We start from the raw sequence: 19,955 nt of genomic DNA on the forward strand, positions 1-19,955 counted from the left end.
TGCTGTCACCATTTTTGGCCTGAGAACATACATGATGCTCTGTCTCCCAGTATCCAATAAGTGGGAGATAGCAAGGAGGCCTTTCCTTACTTTCAGCCTTTAGCTACATCTTGTCTCCAGCTTTCTGCCCTTGAAACCCCCTTGTTATGGAGCCATGATTGGGTTTTTCTGTCTCCTGCTTTTAAGCTGCAATCTCTTGAGTTTCTGCTGCATTCTTCCTACAGTCAAGAGGTGTGACCAGACAAATGTTTCATCCTGTTTATGCCCAGTCCACCCACTGATGGAAACTTTTTTAATGACAACACCAAAAGTTTGGTTTTTTTTTTTTTTAATTAATTAGAGGTCAGCATAGCTGATATTATTGACAGTCTGTGGAAGCCATCCATACCAGGAACTCTGCACTAGTGAGGCCACATTTGAATTAACTGTGCCAAGTTCTGGGCTCCCCAGTTCAGTGGAGACAAGGAACTACTGGAGAGAGTCCAGCAGAGGCTACAAAGATGATGAGGGGACTGGTGCATCTCACTTAAAAGGAAAGGCTGAGAGACCTGGGACTGTTTAGCCTGGAGAAGAGCAGCCTGAGGGGATCTTCTCAATGTTTATCCATATATGAAGGGCCAGGGGCAAGAAGATGGGGCCAGTTTCTTTTCACTGGTGCCCAGTGATAGGGCAGGGGGGCAACAGGCACAAAATAGAACACAGGGAGTTCCACCTAAACAAGAAAAAACTTCTTTCCTGTCAGGGTGATGGAGCACTGGAACAAGCTGCCCAGAGAGGTCATGGAATCTCCTTCTCTGGAGACTTTCAAAACCTCACTGGACACAATCCTAGGCAACCTGCTCTAGGTGAACCTGCTTTAGTAGCAGGGTGGTACTGGATGATCTCTAGAGGTCCCTTCTGACCCTACCCTTCTGTGATTCTGTGACTCATCATCATTAGTCTAGTCTTCAAGTCCCTGTTTTTAGAGTCATCACTAAAAAAGGAAGTCAGCTGTTCACTCTGTTTGACTGGAAGATGGAGACTGCGCCTATGAGGTTCAGTGAGTGCCTAAGAATCAGAGATACATTGGTAGGAGGCATCTAAGCTTCTAAATAATTTCAGACTATTGTAATTCCCAAAGTATTCTCTAAAAATTACTTTTTAAGAGTGAGTGTCTACAGGGTTGGGCTTCTTGCTTTTTCTTGCTATAACTAGAACTCAGGAATGAAAAGACCAGCCCAAAGATGTACAGATATCACTTACCAAGATCAAAGATTTCATTCTCCTGTTGCTTCTCCACAGCAGCCTGATTTTGGGTTACAGCTTGTCTCAGGCACCCGTTTGAAGAAAAGGTTTAGAAAAGACAAAGAGGCTGCAGAGCCCCTTGGAGCAGTCAGGGCCATGACAGCAACACTCAAAGCTGAGCTGTGGTCTTTTAAACATTCCCGTTAGTGTATTCCTTACAGGTGGATAACTCGTCCGTGGCCAGAAACCTCTTCACTAGCAGGCTGTCAAGAATCTCAAGGTGTCAAATTTTTTTTCAGATTATTGAAATTTCCATTCCTTTTTTCTTCTATGATGTGCTTGCATACTTCTTTAACACAAGCTCAGCCTGGCGAGCAGGGCTAAAGCAGGGGCATGTTGAAAGCTAGTCTCTAAAGGACACTGTGTAGCACACACTCACTGCCTTGACAAGACATGGCACACAGCTTCAAATCGATTCCTTTGCAAAAATCAGTAAATCAAACCCCACACGTATTATAAAACAATCTAAATGAACCACTCTCTGTTCCCCATCATCACAGGCATCTAAGCTACCGACACACACTGGTAGAGTGATCCCAGGAGCATGTTCAGTCTATCAGCAAGTGCACTCTTCTGTATGGGGCAAATGTTGGGCTAGCTCTGCTATGCTCTTCAATCAAAATTTATTTTCTTTTTAACATGGTTGTACCATTTAGAGTACCAGAGAAATCACAGCCCTCCAGCTCCTGAGGTAATATCAGATTACTCAAAATTTTAACATTCTGGGCAACACACTTGTGTCCTTGATCATAGCCTTAGCTGAAATGCAAACCCCCTTCCTTTCCCAAGCCATGCACCTAAATGTGGCTCCTTAATCTTATATTTCCATTCTTAAAACTGTTTTATGTCTTGGTTGCTTAGATTGAATAAGGTTCCTTAGCAACCTGTCCTACTTTGATGGTTCTAACCTCTAACCTCTACCGAAAGTCAGAAGTTATCTCCTGGGCCAGGGAAACTAACAGCTATCCCTTCAGCACCCACAGGGCCAAGCAGCACCCAAGCGACAATCTCTCTCCTCTTCTCCCACAGGCATCTTCTGCCTTTTTCCACCCTGTGCTACCCATTCCAGGAGTCACTTGTCCACAGGGATCTTCTCCTGGGCTTGACACTTCCTACAAAGCCACAGCTGGGACTCTGCAGAGGTTTCCCACAGCAGTGCAAAAAGCATGCTTCTTCCTCTGCCTTGAAAAGTGTGGGATTGAGTCACCTTATTTCTGTGAGCTGGGAGACCTGAAGATCTCTCTGCCTGGGGGTGGAGAACATGGTGCCAAGTAAAAAATGAAGAACTTGGGGTAATGAAATGACTGGCATGCAACATAAAAAGCAACATGAACATAAAACCCCTGTGTGGGTTTCCTTCTCGCTGAGAGGTTCACTGCACAGCACCCAGACCTTTCTCAATCACTTGCCCACATTCGCCTTCAGCAGCATGAGGCAGCCCAGGTGTCTCCTGTACCTTGGGGTAGGAAATAGACCTCTCTTAAATGAGATTAAATACTGAGATAATGAAAACATTTTAAATGCCTTAACCACAGATAGAGATTTTTGAAGCGATCCCTTATCTCCAAGTGCAGCCCACCAGGAGGAAGGCAAAAGGTGGCAATACTTAGACTCCTGCAGAAACAGAGCTCTGGGTCTGCCTGCTTTCCCTTCCCTTCTAGTGGGCAGCAACTGGGCCTTGGGCTGCCTGCAAACTGGAGCGGGGCTATAAGCAAGCAATGCAAAAACCTGGCTGTGAAAACTCAGCTGAATGCAAAACAAAACCCAGCACTCGTGCTCACACTGCACACTGGCTCTGTGGCTGACCTCGTGTGGTTCTTCAGCATGTACATGGAGAAGTCCGATTAGGAACTAGCACAAAGTTGACAAGTACAAACTTTTTACAACAGCATCATGTACCTTTTTTTTTTTTTTATTCCCTAGCTTGTTGCTAGGAGATTGTTAGGACCAGACTGTAAATCTCTGTCCGGCTAAGCAACATCTCCCTCTACCAGTCACTTGGACACCAGAGTGGAAAGTACTATTGAGCAGAAGAACCACAATAATATAGTGTGTCCGTTTGGGGAATTACAATTAGCAGGTGTGCATTTTCCTCCAAACATGCCTTCTTCTCAATCCAGAATCATAAGCAAGAGTTCTTCTACACAAATGGTCAGTATTTCTTAATTTGCTAAACCATGTCAGATGAAAAGAAGCAAGCACAAGAAATAGCTACTTTAGGATCATCACTCTTCTTTCCTACTCAGTAGGAACCACTAGTTATAGCCTGCCAAATTTCAGCCTGGAACTATGTGTATGCTATTAAACTGCAGGTTTAGAAGCTGCACCTCATCTTAATCTCAAACTTGATCTAACTTTTCACAAGTTTATGAGATCAGAAGGAATAGAAGAAACAATATTCTGGAAAATTTGTTCAGAAAAGCAAGGTGTCGACACCACAAAACATGAACCAAGCATCAACTCTGCAAAAACTGAACTGTGGTAGAAATGTTAAGATAAAATAATCCTGTAGTTAGAGGAAAAAAATATTCTAACACTTCCTCCTCTTTCCCCCTTAGTTCAGATCACAAGCCTGACTGCTAAATCAGCTTTAAAACCATAGCCCTAGTTAGTTTTGCTTCAGTGGTTATGGTTATTTACCACAAAAAAATGCTCAAGACCAGAGCAATTTTATGTTAAATGTCTAAATAGTTGGCTTGAGAACTGCTTACCAGAAAAATAACAGGAAAAGGATGTGGCTTGATAAATACTTGTAACAACCTCATCAGATTTATATTTGTTCATACGAATGCGATGTCACTAAGAATTAATAAGTATGAGAAGTCTGAAAGGTATACATATCACGGTACCAAATTAGCAGTTCAATAAGTTCCACTTCAGGTAGGAGGACAAGGCATTTTTAAATTCAAAAATGCTGTCCAATAAAAGCTCTTTAAACCTTTCAGTGAAGGCACAGGAGAAAGAAAAAAGAAAAAAAGTGCACAGAATGGTGCAGCCTCAACCTTCACACCAGCCTTCTGAGAGATGGCCAGTGGAAACAAGAGGGGGAAGATGGCAGGACCAGGGCTCTCCTTTGGTTTGGTTGCAACCCAGGTTGTGTGCCACACACAGAGCCTTTTCTATAGGGGCCACATATCTTAACTATGCTACATACTGTAGCATACACTTACAGGTAGAGACAAAGGCTACCTTGGAAAATACAGGTGGCATGAACCTTCCCCTGACCATGGTTGGTAGAACAAGAACACCTTGCACACATCTGATGCAAGAACAGACAGAAAAGTGGAAAAAGAGTACATAAAATGAGAAAAAGTCCTCACAATTTCAGCCTAATCCCTGTGAAAATCTGAAAAGCCATCAAGCCCCTTTTCGTTCATCCCTCCTCTCCCATCTCTGTGTCCTGTCCAAAGGTTCTATCTCAGAGAGAGATAACAGTAAAAAAAAAAAAAAAGGCCATAAATTTGGTCTTACTGAACAATTAGAATTGCAAGAAAAGGCATAATGGAAATGTAAGCCTAAGCAATAATATGGAAATTTTTTCCTTGCTAAGGTGATCTAAAACCACCACTTCTACAGTGTAAAAAAAAAAAAAAAAAAAAAAAAAAAATCAATCCCCAAAACCCCACTCCCATTTCTTTTTGTCTCAAAGCCAAGAGTTTAGTAGGATTCAGTGGACCAATACAAACCAACTGGTATTAGGAAGAACTGATTCCCTTAACTCAGGTTATTTTACAGGTTATTTCTTGAGCCAATACTTGAATCTTCCACTCCCAAGACTACAGTATGAGGGGCTCAGAGGATTAAATGTAGCATTTCCTGAGTGACTTCTAGGTCTCTCAGCTATGTATTGAATGTGGTTCAGCAAGATCTTTTCTAAAGGCAGCATGACAGCAAAACCACTCTACATACTGCCCTACAAACGTCAAATGTCACACGCTCCTCATATTATAGGTAAACCACAAGAAGGAGATTGTTCACACTGTCAAACCATAGGGCTACTGGCTGACCAGCTTCTTCAGGCACCTGGTGCTTTGGTTTACAAGCACTGATGACAGCCTAGAGGGTGGGAACAAGCTGCTCAAACTGCCTTATAAGTCCTGTCCAACACATGTGCCGGTGTCCCTGACTCCGTCATCAAGTGTCTCCTCTCCTGCCAGCCTTGACGCCAGGCAATGGGAAGATGTTCCTGAGGTCATCAGCCAAGAGGGCAAAATGCATCCTGAGGTTCATCAAACACAGTATAACCAGATGGTCACAACAGGTGATTATCCTGCTAAATTCAGCATTGTTGAGGCCTCAATTTGAGTTATCTTTCTGTACCCATACTGTGTAGTTCTGCACAGCAGATCTTCTGAATAAAAAAAAACAGCACCTTGGGAGCTAGCTCTTGCAAAAGTCCCTAATGCCAAATGATGACAATGGCAAGAAGCACAAAGCTATTAGAAGTATTCCTGCTCTGCTTTCATCTGAACTTGAAAGGAATGAAGGAATGGACTTTCTTCTGCATAAACTTCTTCCCATTAGCAACCACAGCTATAAAAACCAGTGCCTTGGGGAAAAAAAAAAAAAGAAAATTAAAAAAAAAAAAACAAGCAAAAAAAATCACTTAAAAAATACTGTATCAAAGGTAAGCAAATTACAAATGTGCTAAAAGGAAACAGAAATGTGCAGGCTGTTTTCTGTGATTCAGAGACATGTGGGATGCTGCGCACGTTTCACATCGAAGAAAGTAAATACTTATCTCCAGTGCTCAACAGTAGTCTGAAAACCAGCACTGCAATAGGATTTAATGCAGCCAAAGTGCTGAAGCCCCCATGCCTATATATTGGCAATGCAAGACACAAAAAGAAGACAGCCTTCTGCTAAATGCACAAAAGATGCTTGGCCAAAGAAACCAAGCATTTAGAAGTAGAGATTCTTTCTCTAAACTGTATAATCTTAAAAGGAATAATAATGGAAAAAGAAATTATGAGTTATGGGTGCTCAGTAAATTGCCTGAATTTAGGTGATTAAAAATAGTGCTTCTGCACAAACAACATGCTATTAACATACTTAAGACACCACGAGATCTACCTGAAGGACACCACTCCCTCAATTCAGCTACAGAAAAAATGGGGGAGAGAAAAATCTTTTCTTAATACTTACTGAAATCTGCACAGGGTATAACTGAAGAGACACTCTGCTTTTATCACATATGCACAGCCTCATCCAGACTACAATGTTACTGAAATTAAATAGAAAGACTGAAAGATTAACATTAGGTGGCCAGATATATATGGAAAATTACATTAAATACACCTTGTCACATTCTTGATATACTTCTTCTGTTACTACATAGTTCCAACACTTGCCAACCAAGAACAGTTAATTCGGGATATGAAAGTGAAGATACACGAATAATTTCTGAAGAATGGAAGGGTGTGAACACCCAAATAAGATTGATGCAATGCTGTGTCTCCTGGGCTGAAGACAAGGAGCTGGGTCCCAGGAAGGAGAAGGCTAAAAATAGTGTGTTGGCAGTGGGAAAGAGGCATCTGGATCTGGGAAACCGCATCCCGCTGCAGGTGTCATGTATCAACTTTGGAAAATCCTTTTGCTTATCTCTGCTTTGACTCCCCACACGTACAATGGAAAAGATAACAGCCCCACGCTACCAGAATGACAACACAACAGTTACAATTAGGAGAGGAGGGAAAACCCCAAACTTGACAGCATTAAGTAGGCAAGGCTGCCGTGGTGCATCACCATGCCTTGTGCAGACACACATGCATACCCCCAGAAGCGGTGTGCTCAGGCACAGCAAAAACCACACCTCACCAGCACAATGCTCAGCAGAGCCAATATTTGATAAACTGGTTGTAAAGTTAGTGAAGCACCATACAATGGATGTTAACAGCCAGATCTTCTATGCACTCTACCTCTGGTAATAGCAAATTTAAGTCTTGCTAGTACATCATGAAATAATAAACATATGTATTGCTGCTGGCCTGTTAATGTTATAGTAGATCATGAGTTGACATTTGGCACAAAAATGGTACACACAATTTGCATGATTAAGTAATAAAACAAAAAGAAAGCAAAACTAACTCTCATAAAAATTATTTTTTTAAAAAAATCTTCTAATTATTTTTCCCCCTAAACAAGTCTTTTGAAAATTTATCATGCTGTAAAGATATTTCTTTTGAGAAATATATTACCAATATACATTCAGGGAAAGGTAATGTTGCCAAATGCCAACTGCTGTCACTGCATTTCTTACTAATTAATCTCTTCATGCTAATTATCTAAATTCGAAGGCTTGCTGTCTTTCAATTTCTCCTACCTTAGGAAGACCAGAAACCACAACTCAGCTGGCAACTTACCTGCTATTTCTGCCAAGTAATTTTAACAAATGGACTACCAGGTCGTGGTAGCACACAATTTGCTTGAAGGGTTTCTCTTTAAGAAACTTTCCCCAAGCAGCAGTTGTTAGGTAACACAGCTCATTGGTAACCAACTGGTATAGCTAAAATGCTAAAGATAAATGGGTAAAACAGTTTGGTATTTTCATCATGAAGAAGCTAGATTTGGCTGCTGAACAGACAGGTGCATGCCATGTTCTGTAAGTGGAATCTATCAGTAAGGCCTCCGTAGAAAAATGTTGTGGGATATGGAAGAGCAAAGGCTGGAATCTAACCAAAGGAGCCTTTATGATCAAGTTTTCCTTGTTTTTCTCAAGTGCTTATTGCTGGAAGCAATGTTGGCAATGGGAAGGCAGTTTCTTACTCTCCTCTCTTAGACATCCACTGAAGTCAAAGACAGGATGCCATAGTAGATGCACTTCTTCCCTTGCCTAAAATGACTCATATTCTTCTTCAGTTCATTATTTTCTTATAATGACTTTCAATAAACTTCCCTCCCTGTCATGAGGGCTGCCCTAAACATGCCTAACAATTTCTGACAGGCACACAGGCATTGGAAATGAGGCAAGGAAATCTGACTTTTCCCATTAAGAAGAAATGGAGCTGTGAGCCATGTGGGCTCTAATCAAGAGTCTCCCAGTCTCAAGAGGGTACCCCCCAGAGAGACACAGTTTCTTGGCCACACAAGCAGCAAAGTTGGTTCGAAACGTGTGTAAGTGCCTTTTGGAAAGGAAGTCCAGTTACACAGTTGCTTTACTAGAGTTGTACTTGAACTTCAGCACTCTGAAAAATAAAATGAGATCTCCTTGGTCATCTTCAGTAACTAATTTTTTTTCTCCACCTTGGAAAATTCCAGTGGAAGTCCCTGTCTCATCATGCTAGGTTGAGGGGTCTTACAGTTTGGAGGTTTGTATGGAAATGGGAAACAGATAATTTGCAACATGCTATCTCAAGTCTTTCAGAGGCTATTATAAGCTGAAGACCAGTGTAGGTAATGGTTTGAGTAGAAAAAAATAAACTTGTCTTAAAGTATCAAAATGACTCAGTCTTTAGGCTGGGAAGAGGCACAGGCTGTGGTGTGGTAGGCAGGGCCCTCAGATGCAGTGTGAAAGTCTGGCTTGAAAGCCTGCTCTGTGGAGCTGGGGAATAACTAAGAATGCAAAAACTGCAACATAAGACAGATCTCCATCAAGTTGTTGCTGTGGGTGCTGCAGCTTGAGAGTTAGTAGAATAAGAAGATAGGAGAATGAGTACCTGAACTGCCTTGGTCTTAGATCAGAATGTTGTAGAAAATTTGGGAAAAAGAGTTTATTTGCCTTTGGGTTTATTCACATTTCACCAGTTTCAAATGCCACTACTCTCACAGCACTGACATGGAAAATACCCTGCTGACGTGTTCTGAGGAGTCCCACAGGAGTCTCCCCACATGATTGCACTGTGGAAATGGAACTAAACATATCAGAGCTAAAGAAAGACTTCAGCTCACCTGCTCTCCAATCAGCAGATTTAGGTCCTCCAATGTTGAAAGGACCCTTTGCTGGGTCTGTCTTGGTCCTCATGTGTTGCCTTCCTCAAGCTGTAGGGTCCTTCTACAGGACACTAAACACCAGTGAGAACACCATTGCCAGGGCTCAGACCCTGTACCAGCACAGCAGCTTCCTGGCCCTGGCTTCTCAGGAACCCACAGGCTCCTGGTCACTTTGATAGCAAAGTTCCATTTCAGCTGCTTCTGCACTTCGTCCCTCTCCATCCATCACCATCACAGCTTTTGGCTCTTCCATTGTTCATCACTGCTGAGCTATCCACGACTTGGATGCTGAAGCGAACACAGAAGCCAGTTAAGACATGGAGTCTAGCACTTGGCTGGTGGAGGCAGGTTGTGGGGTAAGCTATCTGACCTACAGGATAAACTGTCCCTCTGTTGATCAACCACAGATAGAGACAGAGACATAGCAGGGCTGAAGTCGGTGTTTCTCATTTCCCCTGCAGCCACGAGATGGAGCAGCTCAACAAGAAACGACTCTGCAGAGCTGCCGGACTTAAGTGGTGGGACTTGATTTCATCCCAATTCTGACTCAGCCAGAGGCTGCAGGCAGCCTTGGTGGGATGCTACAAAGGCCCAAGGTAAATAAGTGGCCCAGAGCAGACAGGAGCAAGCTCCAATAGCCTCCTGGGTCAAGTCCCATGTGGTACACAGTGAGAGGTTGGTGTTCCTGGGTATCACACAGCGAGCCCTCTTAGCAGGACTAAGGAACTTAGACACACTGAACCCCCACCATGGTAACTCCATTTAAGCCCAGTCTAACAGTAAAAGCTTCTCTGGGACCATCCCAAGGCTCCATATATTGCTCTTTTGGGGCCTTTGTTGCCCAACCTCTTGTTGTTTCCTTCTGGTTGGCTTCCAAAGCCTCCTGCCCGGAACAGTTAGAGCAGCCCTTCAGAGAACAGAAAATCCATGCACCTGGAGACATGGAAGGACAAAGGGGAGGTGAACAAAATTGAAAACTAGAGAAGACTTGAAGGGTGTTTGGGTGCACTCTCTTTCCAAGCAGAGCACATCCTTTTCTCACTGGTTAGGCTCTGATGTAGATAGATTAAAAAAAACACCATGTCTTCACTGCACAACCCTGTGTGGTGCAACGACTACCGATTCATCTCCTAAGCTGGAAGGATGTCAGCAGCAGCAGTCCCACACTGACACTCTTTCTGTGTCAGGCCTGACAACTGAAGAGCCAGGACCATGGCACTTCTTTGCAATGCAGTCTTCTGTGAGGGCACAGCAACAGACCAGCAGTGCCTTATGATGGCTGGCACAGCCCATGGGGGCAAGGAGAAGGCCCAGAGACAAGCACAGGGAGTCAGCAGAGCTTCACTGGTTGCCATCCAGGGACGTGTACTTGGCCTGAAGAGTTCTGTGTGGCAGTGACAATATGGCAAAGTCCTTAATACTAGCAAAAAAAAAAAATACTGTGAAATAGCTTCTTCGTCAGGAAAAATGAACAAGATGATGCATTGAAACTGCACAAAGTGGTAGGTGCCTTACACATTGGTGGCATCATTGACACACACAGAGGTTCCAAGGAGAGTAGAGTTTGCAGGGTGTGGCCCTCTTCTCCCAGTTCTGCAAGAAAAGAGACAGAACACTCAGTCTTGACTGTTTCAGGAAAGAGTCACATCCCATTAATGTAGAGTAGGGCTTGCAGTGAGAAGTAAAAGGTAGCTTGGCTGCCTAGAGCTTTCTCACCTCTGCATCACAAGTTAAGCTATTAATCAGCAGTCTGAGGCTCCCTCATGGACTATCCCAGCCTTTTCATTATGCTGCTTACTCTGTTTTATTTCCCCCTCTCTATCAGCCCTCATTCTTTTCTCGATTTTGAAGGGAGAGAAGGCTTCACACCCTGTTCCCGGTGTCCCAAGAACCTACACACCTTGTCCCCTACCCCTCCATGCTTTCCTGGCCATTTCTTTTCATATCTCTCCCTTAAAAGACTCACAAAGATGTTTGCTGGCAAAAAAAACCCACAGTCCACCTGCTGGTCGTGGTTACACTATGATGTGCCAGCCCTAGCATTGCTGCTTCCCCATCTGCCCCTTCTCACCTTTCTCCAGATGTGTGTTCACCCAGATCTTTGTGCAGCAAGCACACCCAGGAAGGCATGCTTCTGGGCAGCCTCTGCTGAAGCAGGCAGCACTTAGGGGGGCTGAGAATATGAATATCAAACAGAAAATTAAAGAGAAGAGAAAGCTCCCTGTGTGTGAGGGGAAAATCTTGAGTGATGAAGACAGCACCTCTGCTTCAAACATCAGTGGCAGTATCAGAGCTGCTATGTGCAAAGCCCCAACTGTGGCAGGACCACAGAGATCACTGTGGCAGCTGGGCTTACATCCCACTCTCACAGCAGCCTTGGTTCCCACCTTCTAGGCTGGCTCAGCCCCCAAATACCTCATGGTAATGGCATCTGCCAGTATGTGTGTGGTTTTGTGGACATCCAAATGTAGTCACGGTCACAAGGCCACCACTGGAAGTACAGAAGTGATACCTTGCTGAGCAATGCGATGAGGTATTGTTCATGCAGACCTTCTATCTGAGTGGGCTGGGGTTTTTACCTCATGAGTGGAGTCATCTCAACTAAAATACCATGGGGGAACCCAAAATACTACTTTTCCTTTTGTCTACTATCCCCCATCTCTTTCACAGACAGTTTGAACTTAGCCAACATAATCCACAGTTTTGATATTTAAGGAGTATGCAGGGCACCAATAAAAACTACATTCCCTGCTCCCTGGGAGTATAACAGATTTGAGAGTAACCCTTGTCTTTTCTGAAAATACCAACTTGAGGTGAACATATCAGATCATCACTGAAAAGAAACGACCTCTTTTTCCTTTTTGCTATCATGAAAAGCAAGGAAAACAATGACAGTGATAGCTTAGGATTTAGCTTAGGGCATGTTTTGACAGCTAACACTCTACCCACGGATGCTACATACAATCAATAAAATCATGTCTTGTAGGAAAAAAAATAGCAGAGAAAGACCTGCAGGGTCAGGATTTCCTTTTCTGTTACTGGAGGCTGTTTTGAGTGGGTGACTCAGAGACGCTGGCCCCACCACACTCTGTATTTACATCCTTAAATGATCTCTATGTACATAGAGCGTGCAGGCAGCCTCAGCGTGGGGAGACCGCTGTTGTAATGGAAATATGTGATGAAACAAAAAGCAGCAGCCCTTCGTGCTTACTGATACAATGACCAGCAGTTGCTTTCCATCCAGCTCACCCCACTGCCTTAAAAGAAAACACAAGACTCCAGAATTATTCAAGATGAAAGGGAGAAAAAGTCAACAACCACAGCTAGAGACAGCCTAAAGGTAAGATAATGAGAGAATATTTCTTTGTAGTGAAACCTTGCCTCAAAAACTTTCTTTTTGCTACAAGATCTAAAAACTAGCTGTATTTTACATAGCTTGTTTTGTTTATAGCATGTCTACTTTTTGTTGTTGTTTTTAAGAATACACAGTCTCTACTTTGTGTTTATACTTTTAAATGGTTGGTTGTTTTGTTTGGGTTTTTCTATTGTTTATAAATCTGCACAACAGACTCTAGTCTAAAAGGGCTTTTTATCATAACTAGATTTTTCTCAGGTGAAAAACCTTGGTAAGAAGCTGCAAAACTATTTCTCTAGACCCAGGATTTCTTATACACTCTATTAAAAAAAAATTAAAAGGGGGGCAAGCAAAAAGCAACAACAAAAAATAAGAAACAAAAAAGGACTGAAAGAAAAATAAAATACCTAATGAAAACTCCCACAGAGGCAATGAAGTACTTTGTCAATATTTATTACTTTTCAGTAATTCTTTAATTAACTTTTCATCCCTTTGGCTCTCAGTAATGGGTTCCCTCTCAGAGTTTAGACTGACAGCACTGCACTTGATGATGAGGACTAAGCAGGAGCACAGCATCTTGGGCTGACAAACTAGGCCACCCTCCTGTACCAGGCACTATCTCTGCCCAGGTCATCAGTGTAACCCCTCATCTGCCACAGGCCACCTGAATTCAGAGGTTCATGGACCTAAAGAGGTCCTAATCTCTCTCAAACCACAGTATTGGACAGCTTACCTCTGAAATATTCAGGGAGTGACTTGATCTGCAGAACAGGAACTTCTACTGTGTGGTCAACAGGCATTTGACAAATCTAAAGTAAAAGAACATCAAGATCAGTAATTTCTGTAGGAAAGGCACTGGGTCAAAATAATGACAATTAGAGAACAGTAGACAAAAATAAGTCCTGGGCACTGATAGAAAGATCTCTGAAAGGCTTTATTTACAGGTTACCTTTGCTGTAATGGAGCGGGCTGGCAGAAAGGACCAGGTATTCCTGTGGATTTACATTTGGAAGTGATTCCGGTTGAGACCAGCATTGCAGAAACCAGTGAGAGCCTTCCCACTCCTTATCAGGAGAGGCTGAGGGCAGGGCGAAACCAGCACTCTTCTTCTAAAGGAGAGAACTGCTTCATGATCTCTGCTCAGAAGCTGCCTCGACATTTGCAGTCACCTCTTTGCAGAGGAGAAACCAGCTGCATGTCATCTGCAACCACTGTCTCTGCAGATAGAAATTTATCTGCTGTGGTAAGTCCAGCTGCTTTAGACATAAGCTGAGGTTCTTAAATCTCATTCTTCTTCTAATGGCTTCACCTCTGCTAGAAAATAGGCTGTTTGAAACTCCCTGCCTGCTGCTTTTAGCAAGCTTGTCAGAAAGGTCAGAAGTAATCACAGCACTTCTTTGCAAGGGCCATGTTGGGAGAGGTTGCAGGATGGCAATGACTGGGATTTTCACATTAATAAACATAGGGGACCTTCATGCTTTTGGCTCTCTCCAAGGTCCCTTACAGTACCTTGATTCAGGATACCTTATCTAAATAATCGCCCTCATCCCCACAATCCAAGTAACCCTAAAATCAGGAGCTGCTACCTTGGCTCTGTAAAGAGATCATATCATTCCAAGGGGATGGTGCAGTCACACCTGTACTTAGACTAGCCAAAACTACAGGGCAGCACAGTTTGTGGTAACAGGTAACAGTGCAAGTGAAGCTTGGCCTTCAGAAAGCCTTATTCCTCCTTGAGGCACAACCTTACCCCAAGATCCCTTGGCACAGAGCAACTCCGTATTAAGCTGCACTTAAGCACTTAGCAACCTGAGAGGAAAAAGCATCTCCAGGTCTGTGAACACAGAGAGACCTCAGTGGCTTTGGTACCATGCCTTAAATGTGATCTTTCTCCTTTGTGGTGAAGGGGATTTTCTTCTCTTCCAGCATACCAGGAGATATGAATGACACCCATGCCAAGAGCAATACTAGCAACATTAGCACTGCTGTGGAACTGTTCCAGCTCATCATATATACCCCCACATTTACCCTGGGGCTGCTGTTCAATGTGATGGCTCTGTCATTCCTGTTTTTTAAGGTGAAAAAGCTGTCAGAATCGACAGTTTACATGATAGCCCTTATTTTCCTGGATACTTTGCTGCTGTTTACTCTTCCTTTTAAAATCATTTCCTACCACCGCCAGGGCAAATGGAATTTGGGATCTGTATTTTGTTCCACCTTGGAGAGTCTTTATTTTGTGAACATGTATGGCAGCATCCTCATTTCCCTCTGCATCTGTGTGGACCGGTACATTGCCATCCGGCATCCTTTCACAGCTTGTACCCTGAGATCCACCAAGAAAGCTGCCATGATCTGTGCAGTCATCTGTCTGGGCACCTCGGCTGGGACAGTCTCTACTTTCCAGCTACATGGAGAGGGCAACGACATCTCCTCCTGCTTCCACAACTTCTCCAAAAGCACATGGGAAAACAAAGGCCTGTTTGGTGCCTTGGAGACTGCCTTCTTCAGTAGCATGGCGGTCATGACCTTCTGCACTGCTCAAACTGTCAGGTGCTTGAGGAAGCACAGAAAAGCAGAAAACCCCCAAGCACGCATCACCAAAGCAGAGAAAATAGTGGTGACAAACCTTGCTGCATTTTTGGTCTGTTTCACACCTTACCACGTGGCATACTTCCTGTACTTTTTGGTGAAGAACAACATCATTCACTACAGCTTCCAGCAAGCGCTGCGACACACAGTTCAGGTCACCCTGTGCTGGGCAAACCTGAACTGCTGTCTTGATGGGGTGTGTTATTATTTTGTTTTAAAGGAGTCCTTGGAAGACCCATCACAAAACAGCAAAAAAACAGCCAAGCGGAAGCCTTGATCCACATGCTGCATGTTAGTCACTTGGAATGATGGATGGAGAGGCTTCTGGGGAAAGTACAGGGCCCTGGACTACTTACCTAAGCAATTTATTTTAAATATTCAGAGCTGGAAACACTTCATAAAACAGAACTAAGTCCTCTCCCAGAAGACTGCTTCTAACTTTTCTTATTTCCTTCCATAACGTTTTGTGCTAACATTTACAGGTGATTGGTGATTCATAGCTCTTTGGATGAGATTCCTATTTACTTTGAAAAAAATATTAAATTTTTCATTTACATGTCGTAGCATCTTTCAGCCTCCTTGACTACAGCACAAATGAAAACCTTTCTTGTGACTTCAGCCACCACAGACTTGGGCTGCAGAGAAAAAGAGACTTGGAGTTTATGGTAAAAATGCTTCAGACCAAATTCAGTTGCCAAAATGCTCCCTGCCCTAATTAGGTATGCACCTGCTCACATACACCTCTCAGGCTTAGATTTGCACATGCTATTGGAAAAATTAAAATGATTGTAACTCTAAATCCAAAGGCATAACACAGACATAGCAAGATCTCTGTGCCATTCCTCCACTGACTGCCTTGCTCTCTGATGTGCAACACTTGTTTCTGTGACAGGTTCTGTACCTACCACATTGCACTTCTGACTAATGTTGCCTCTAGTTCAGGTCCCTAGCTAGGTCAGATTAATTGCCCATCCCAGTTCCAGGCTTCCTCACCAGCTCCTCTCCTGTTGTTTGCTTTTCACGTATCTACTCATTCTTGTTTACAAATCTAGTTTCATGAACAGAGCCAAAATAAATGAGCATGAAACAAAAAGCCTGACTCCAGTGTAATGGCAAACACATGAATCTGAAAGAGTAACCCCCACCTTACTGGAGGATAAGATAAGAGCAGCCCTGGTCCTTAAAGCAGTGGTCAGTACCAGGGGATCCCAGGGGAAAAACTATCTTTCAGACCTTGGAGCAAGCTGAGCACTACCAATTCCCAAACAAACAAGGTAATAAAAAATAATCAACCAGCAGGTGCCTATCATGCCAGTCAGTTACTTTTTATCAGTGCCCACAGGCATCTAGATAAGCTGAATAACAGCCCATGGGCAGCTAGGAAAGAGGCAACTCACTGCTCCAGGGGACCTCCAGGGCTGCCTCTACCACTACCCCAGCAGCCAGCTGCCACTTTCCTGAGCAATGAGGATGATGACAACTGAAGCAATTCTTTTTCATATCCATGTTGAGCTGGATCCTTGTAATACTTCTGTTAGGCGGGGATGCTAAGAACTGTCTTTTTTCTGCACGCTTTTGGAAGGATAACACAAAAGCATGTATTGATTTCTTCCCTGAGCTGGCAATTTTGTATGTGGAGACTCCAGTCTGTGTAAGTGAAGGGTTTTTTAAGTTGCTACATTTATGTATGAGATTGTACCAAAGCAGCCCAGTTGCTGAGGAAGGAAATGCTAACCCATCATAGATGCTAAGTGTGTGCTGGTGTTTACAGAGTCCTTTTGGTGTTCAGGCAATGAACCTTGCTTTGAGGTTACAAGGGCTATATGTTTATGCTAACCAGAGAATCTTGGAATGCTCTGGAAAGGATCTTTAAAGGTCACCCAAGTCCAACCCCTCTGCAGCGAGCAGGGACATCTCCCACTAGATCGGGTTGCTCAGTGTTTCCATCCAACCTCAACATGAACATTTCCAGGGATGGGGCATCTACCATTTCTCTGGGCAACTTGTGCCAGCTAATGTTACACCACCCTCAATGTAAAAATTTTCTTCCTTCTATCCAGTCTAAACCTTCCCTCTTTTAGTTTAAAACAGTCATCCCTGCTCCAGTCACAATAGACCTTGCTAAAAATCTGTCCCCATCTTTCTTATAGACCCCCTTTATGTATTGAAAGGCTGCAGTAAGGTCTCCCCTTCACCTCTTCTCTTCAGCCTTCTCTTCTCCAGGCTGAAGCCCAGCTCCGTCAGCCTGTCCTCACAGGACAGGGCTTCCAGCCCCCTGATAATTTTTGCAGCTTCCCTTGAACCTGCTCCAACAGGTCCATATCCTTCTTGTACTGAAGACTCCAGAGCTGGACCCAGCACTGAAGGGGTCTCACCAGAGTAGAGCAGAGCAACAGAATCTCAACCTGCTTGCCATGCTGTCTGTGATGCAGCCCAGGATACAGTTTTCCTTATGCCCAAGTGCATGAAAACACAACCCACTAAGATATTTCACCAAGAATTCCCCCTCCATATCAATTAACCCTTTCCATTGATTCCCTCAGTAAATTCAGAATACCTAGCTAACTGGAAGGGAGGGAGGGAGGGGGGAAGGGAGGGAGGGAGGGAGGAAGGAAGGGAGGAAGGAAGGGAGGGAGGGAGGGAGGGCGGGCGGGAGGGAGGGAGGGCGGGAGGAAGGGAGGGAGGGCGGGAGGGAGGGAGGAAGGGCGGGAGGGAGGGAGGAAGGGCGGGAGGGAGGGAGGAAGGGCGGGAGGGAGGGAGGAAGGAAGGGAGGAAGGAAGGAAGGGAGGAAGGAAGGGAGGAAGGAAGGGAGGAAGGAAGGGAGGAAGGGAGGGAGGGAGGGAGGAAGGGAGGGAGGAAGGGAGGGAGGAAGGGAGGGAGGAAGGGAGGAAGGAAGGGAGGAAGGAAGGGAGGGAGGGGGGAAGGGAGGGAGGGAGGAAGGGGGAGGGAGGAAGGGGGAGGGAGGAAAGGGGGAGGGAGGAAGGGGGGAGGGAGGAAGGGAGGGAGGGAGGGAGGGAGGGAGGTGGGAAGGGTGGGAGGGAGGAAGGGAGGGAGGGAGGAAGGGAGGGAGGGAGGTGGGAAGGGCGGGAGGGAGGAAGGGAGGGAGGGAGGAAGGGAGGGAGGGAGTGAAGGAAGGAGGAAGGGAGGGAGGAAGGGAGGGGGGAAGGGACAAAATGACAGCAGCCCTTCTTGGCAGGTGCTGCCTGTGAAAAGCTGTTTTGGAAGACCTTGGCACCAGGACCCTTGACCCAAGGTGAGTGTCAGTAAAGACTGGCAGTGGTAGAGAACAGAGGGCTGATGGAGCATCTGAGAAGAGGCACAGTGAGCTAACAAGCAGCAGGAAAGCAGTCAGGAATGCCTGCAGCAGAAGGTGGAGAACATTTACAGCCTTGGGCAAAGCACTTTGCACACATCCATGGTGAAATCTCCAGCCTTAAACTGCCACAGAGAGAAAATTCCATGAAAAGGTGTAAAGTGTGACACTTCTTTGAAGAAATCATCTATTTTGCATATATTTTAAAAAATCATAGAGTTGTTTAGGTTGGAAAAGGTCTTTAAGAGCACCAAGTCCAAGTGTTAATCCGGCACCGACAAGTTACCACTAAACCATGATACACATCTACCTGTCTTTTAAATACCTTCAGGGATGGTGACTCCACAGCTTCCCTGGACAGCTTGTTCCAGGGCTTGACAATGCCTTCAGGGAACAAATTTTTTCTCATGTCCAACCTAAACCTCCCTTGGTGAAACTTGAGTCTATTTCCTCTTGTCCTATTGTCTGCTAACTGGAAGAAGAGATCAAACCCCACCTTGCTACAACTTCCTTTCTGGGAGGTGGAGAGAGTGACAAGATCTTTAAAATGTCTTCTTAAATATAGACAGCAAAAGATTTAACTTCATTCTCCTCAAAGCCATTTGCCAAATTAACAAAATCACTTCAGTCAGAACAGCATTTTTACTAACAGTTTCCTCTATGCATGGAGGATTTTGCACAGGCACACTCACATCTCCAGTAACAAAATGCTGCCCTTGGGGCAACACTTCTGTGAGGAAACAATACTGTTTTCAGCTTTGAACTATTTGGTTTAAGCTTCCTGTGCTTGTTTGTGTTTGGGTGAGTGCCAGGGCATCAGTACAAGTGGATATAAAAGCAAGCGTGAGCAGGATGCAGGCCCAGGGCATGCAGGTCAAAGACAGCTCCTGCCTCCCCTCAATGCTGCTGCCATGAGCTGCTGCCCCGAGCTGCTGCCCCAGCATGTCTCTTGACCTGCCATCTGAGGCAGGTGTCAGGCATGGAAAGCCTTCTTACTCTAAAAAACGTACTGCTTTTTGGCCAAAATGGTGGACACAAAGAGCAACCACTCCAGCCCATTACTGCTGCGGGGGCCTAAGGTTACACTACCCACAGGTTTCATAACAGCAGAACTGAACACACTGAGAGGTGCAAATATTAGAAGGCATTAATTGATTTTACAGCCTCTGCAAGCAGCCCCTCTTGGAACTGCTCCTCCAGCAGTCATAGCATAAAAACAGTGAAGCACTTGCTCTTAATGAAAAATTTGGGCAAAGAAGTGAAATGAAAACCTGAAGGTCCACACCATATCCCTACAGCCAAGCACAAAGCACTGCTCTGGCAGCATTTCAGAAACAGCTACACTGGATGAATTCAGATTGTCAAGGAGATTAATACCAAATATTTGCCTTTTAGTGCAATTAAACAACTTCATCAAAAGTGAATGAAAGCCAAGTGCATTTCCTTTTCAAACCTCCTTACTGAATTGACATGCCTTCCTCTCCC

At 44.4% G+C, this 19,955-nt stretch overlaps 1 protein-coding gene across 1 annotated transcript; it reads left to right on the top strand.

Annotated features, from left to right (window-relative positions):
• Nucleotides 1–14,501: 14,501 nt before the first annotated feature.
• LOC128970919 (G-protein coupled receptor 55-like) lies at nucleotides 14,502–15,434 on the top strand. The gene has a single exon (XM_054386304.1). It carries the CDS (start codon nucleotides 14,508–14,510, stop codon nucleotides 15,432–15,434), a length of 927 nt encoding a protein of 308 aa, XP_054242279.1. The 5' UTR covers nucleotides 14,502–14,507.
• Nucleotides 15,435–19,955: the final 4,521 nt, after the last annotated feature.

Source organism: Indicator indicator, chromosome 13, assembly GCF_027791375.1.
Source record: "Indicator indicator isolate 239-I01 chromosome 13, UM_Iind_1.1, whole genome shotgun sequence".
Lineage (NCBI taxonomy): Eukaryota > Metazoa > Chordata > Aves > Piciformes > Indicatoridae > Indicator > Indicator indicator.

What these genes read in the sequence shown, in the direction of transcription:
- LOC128970919 (XM_054386304.1), top strand. Translation starts at nt 14,508, where the DNA reads ATGAATGACACCCATGCCAAGAGCAATACTAGCAACATTAGCACTGCT.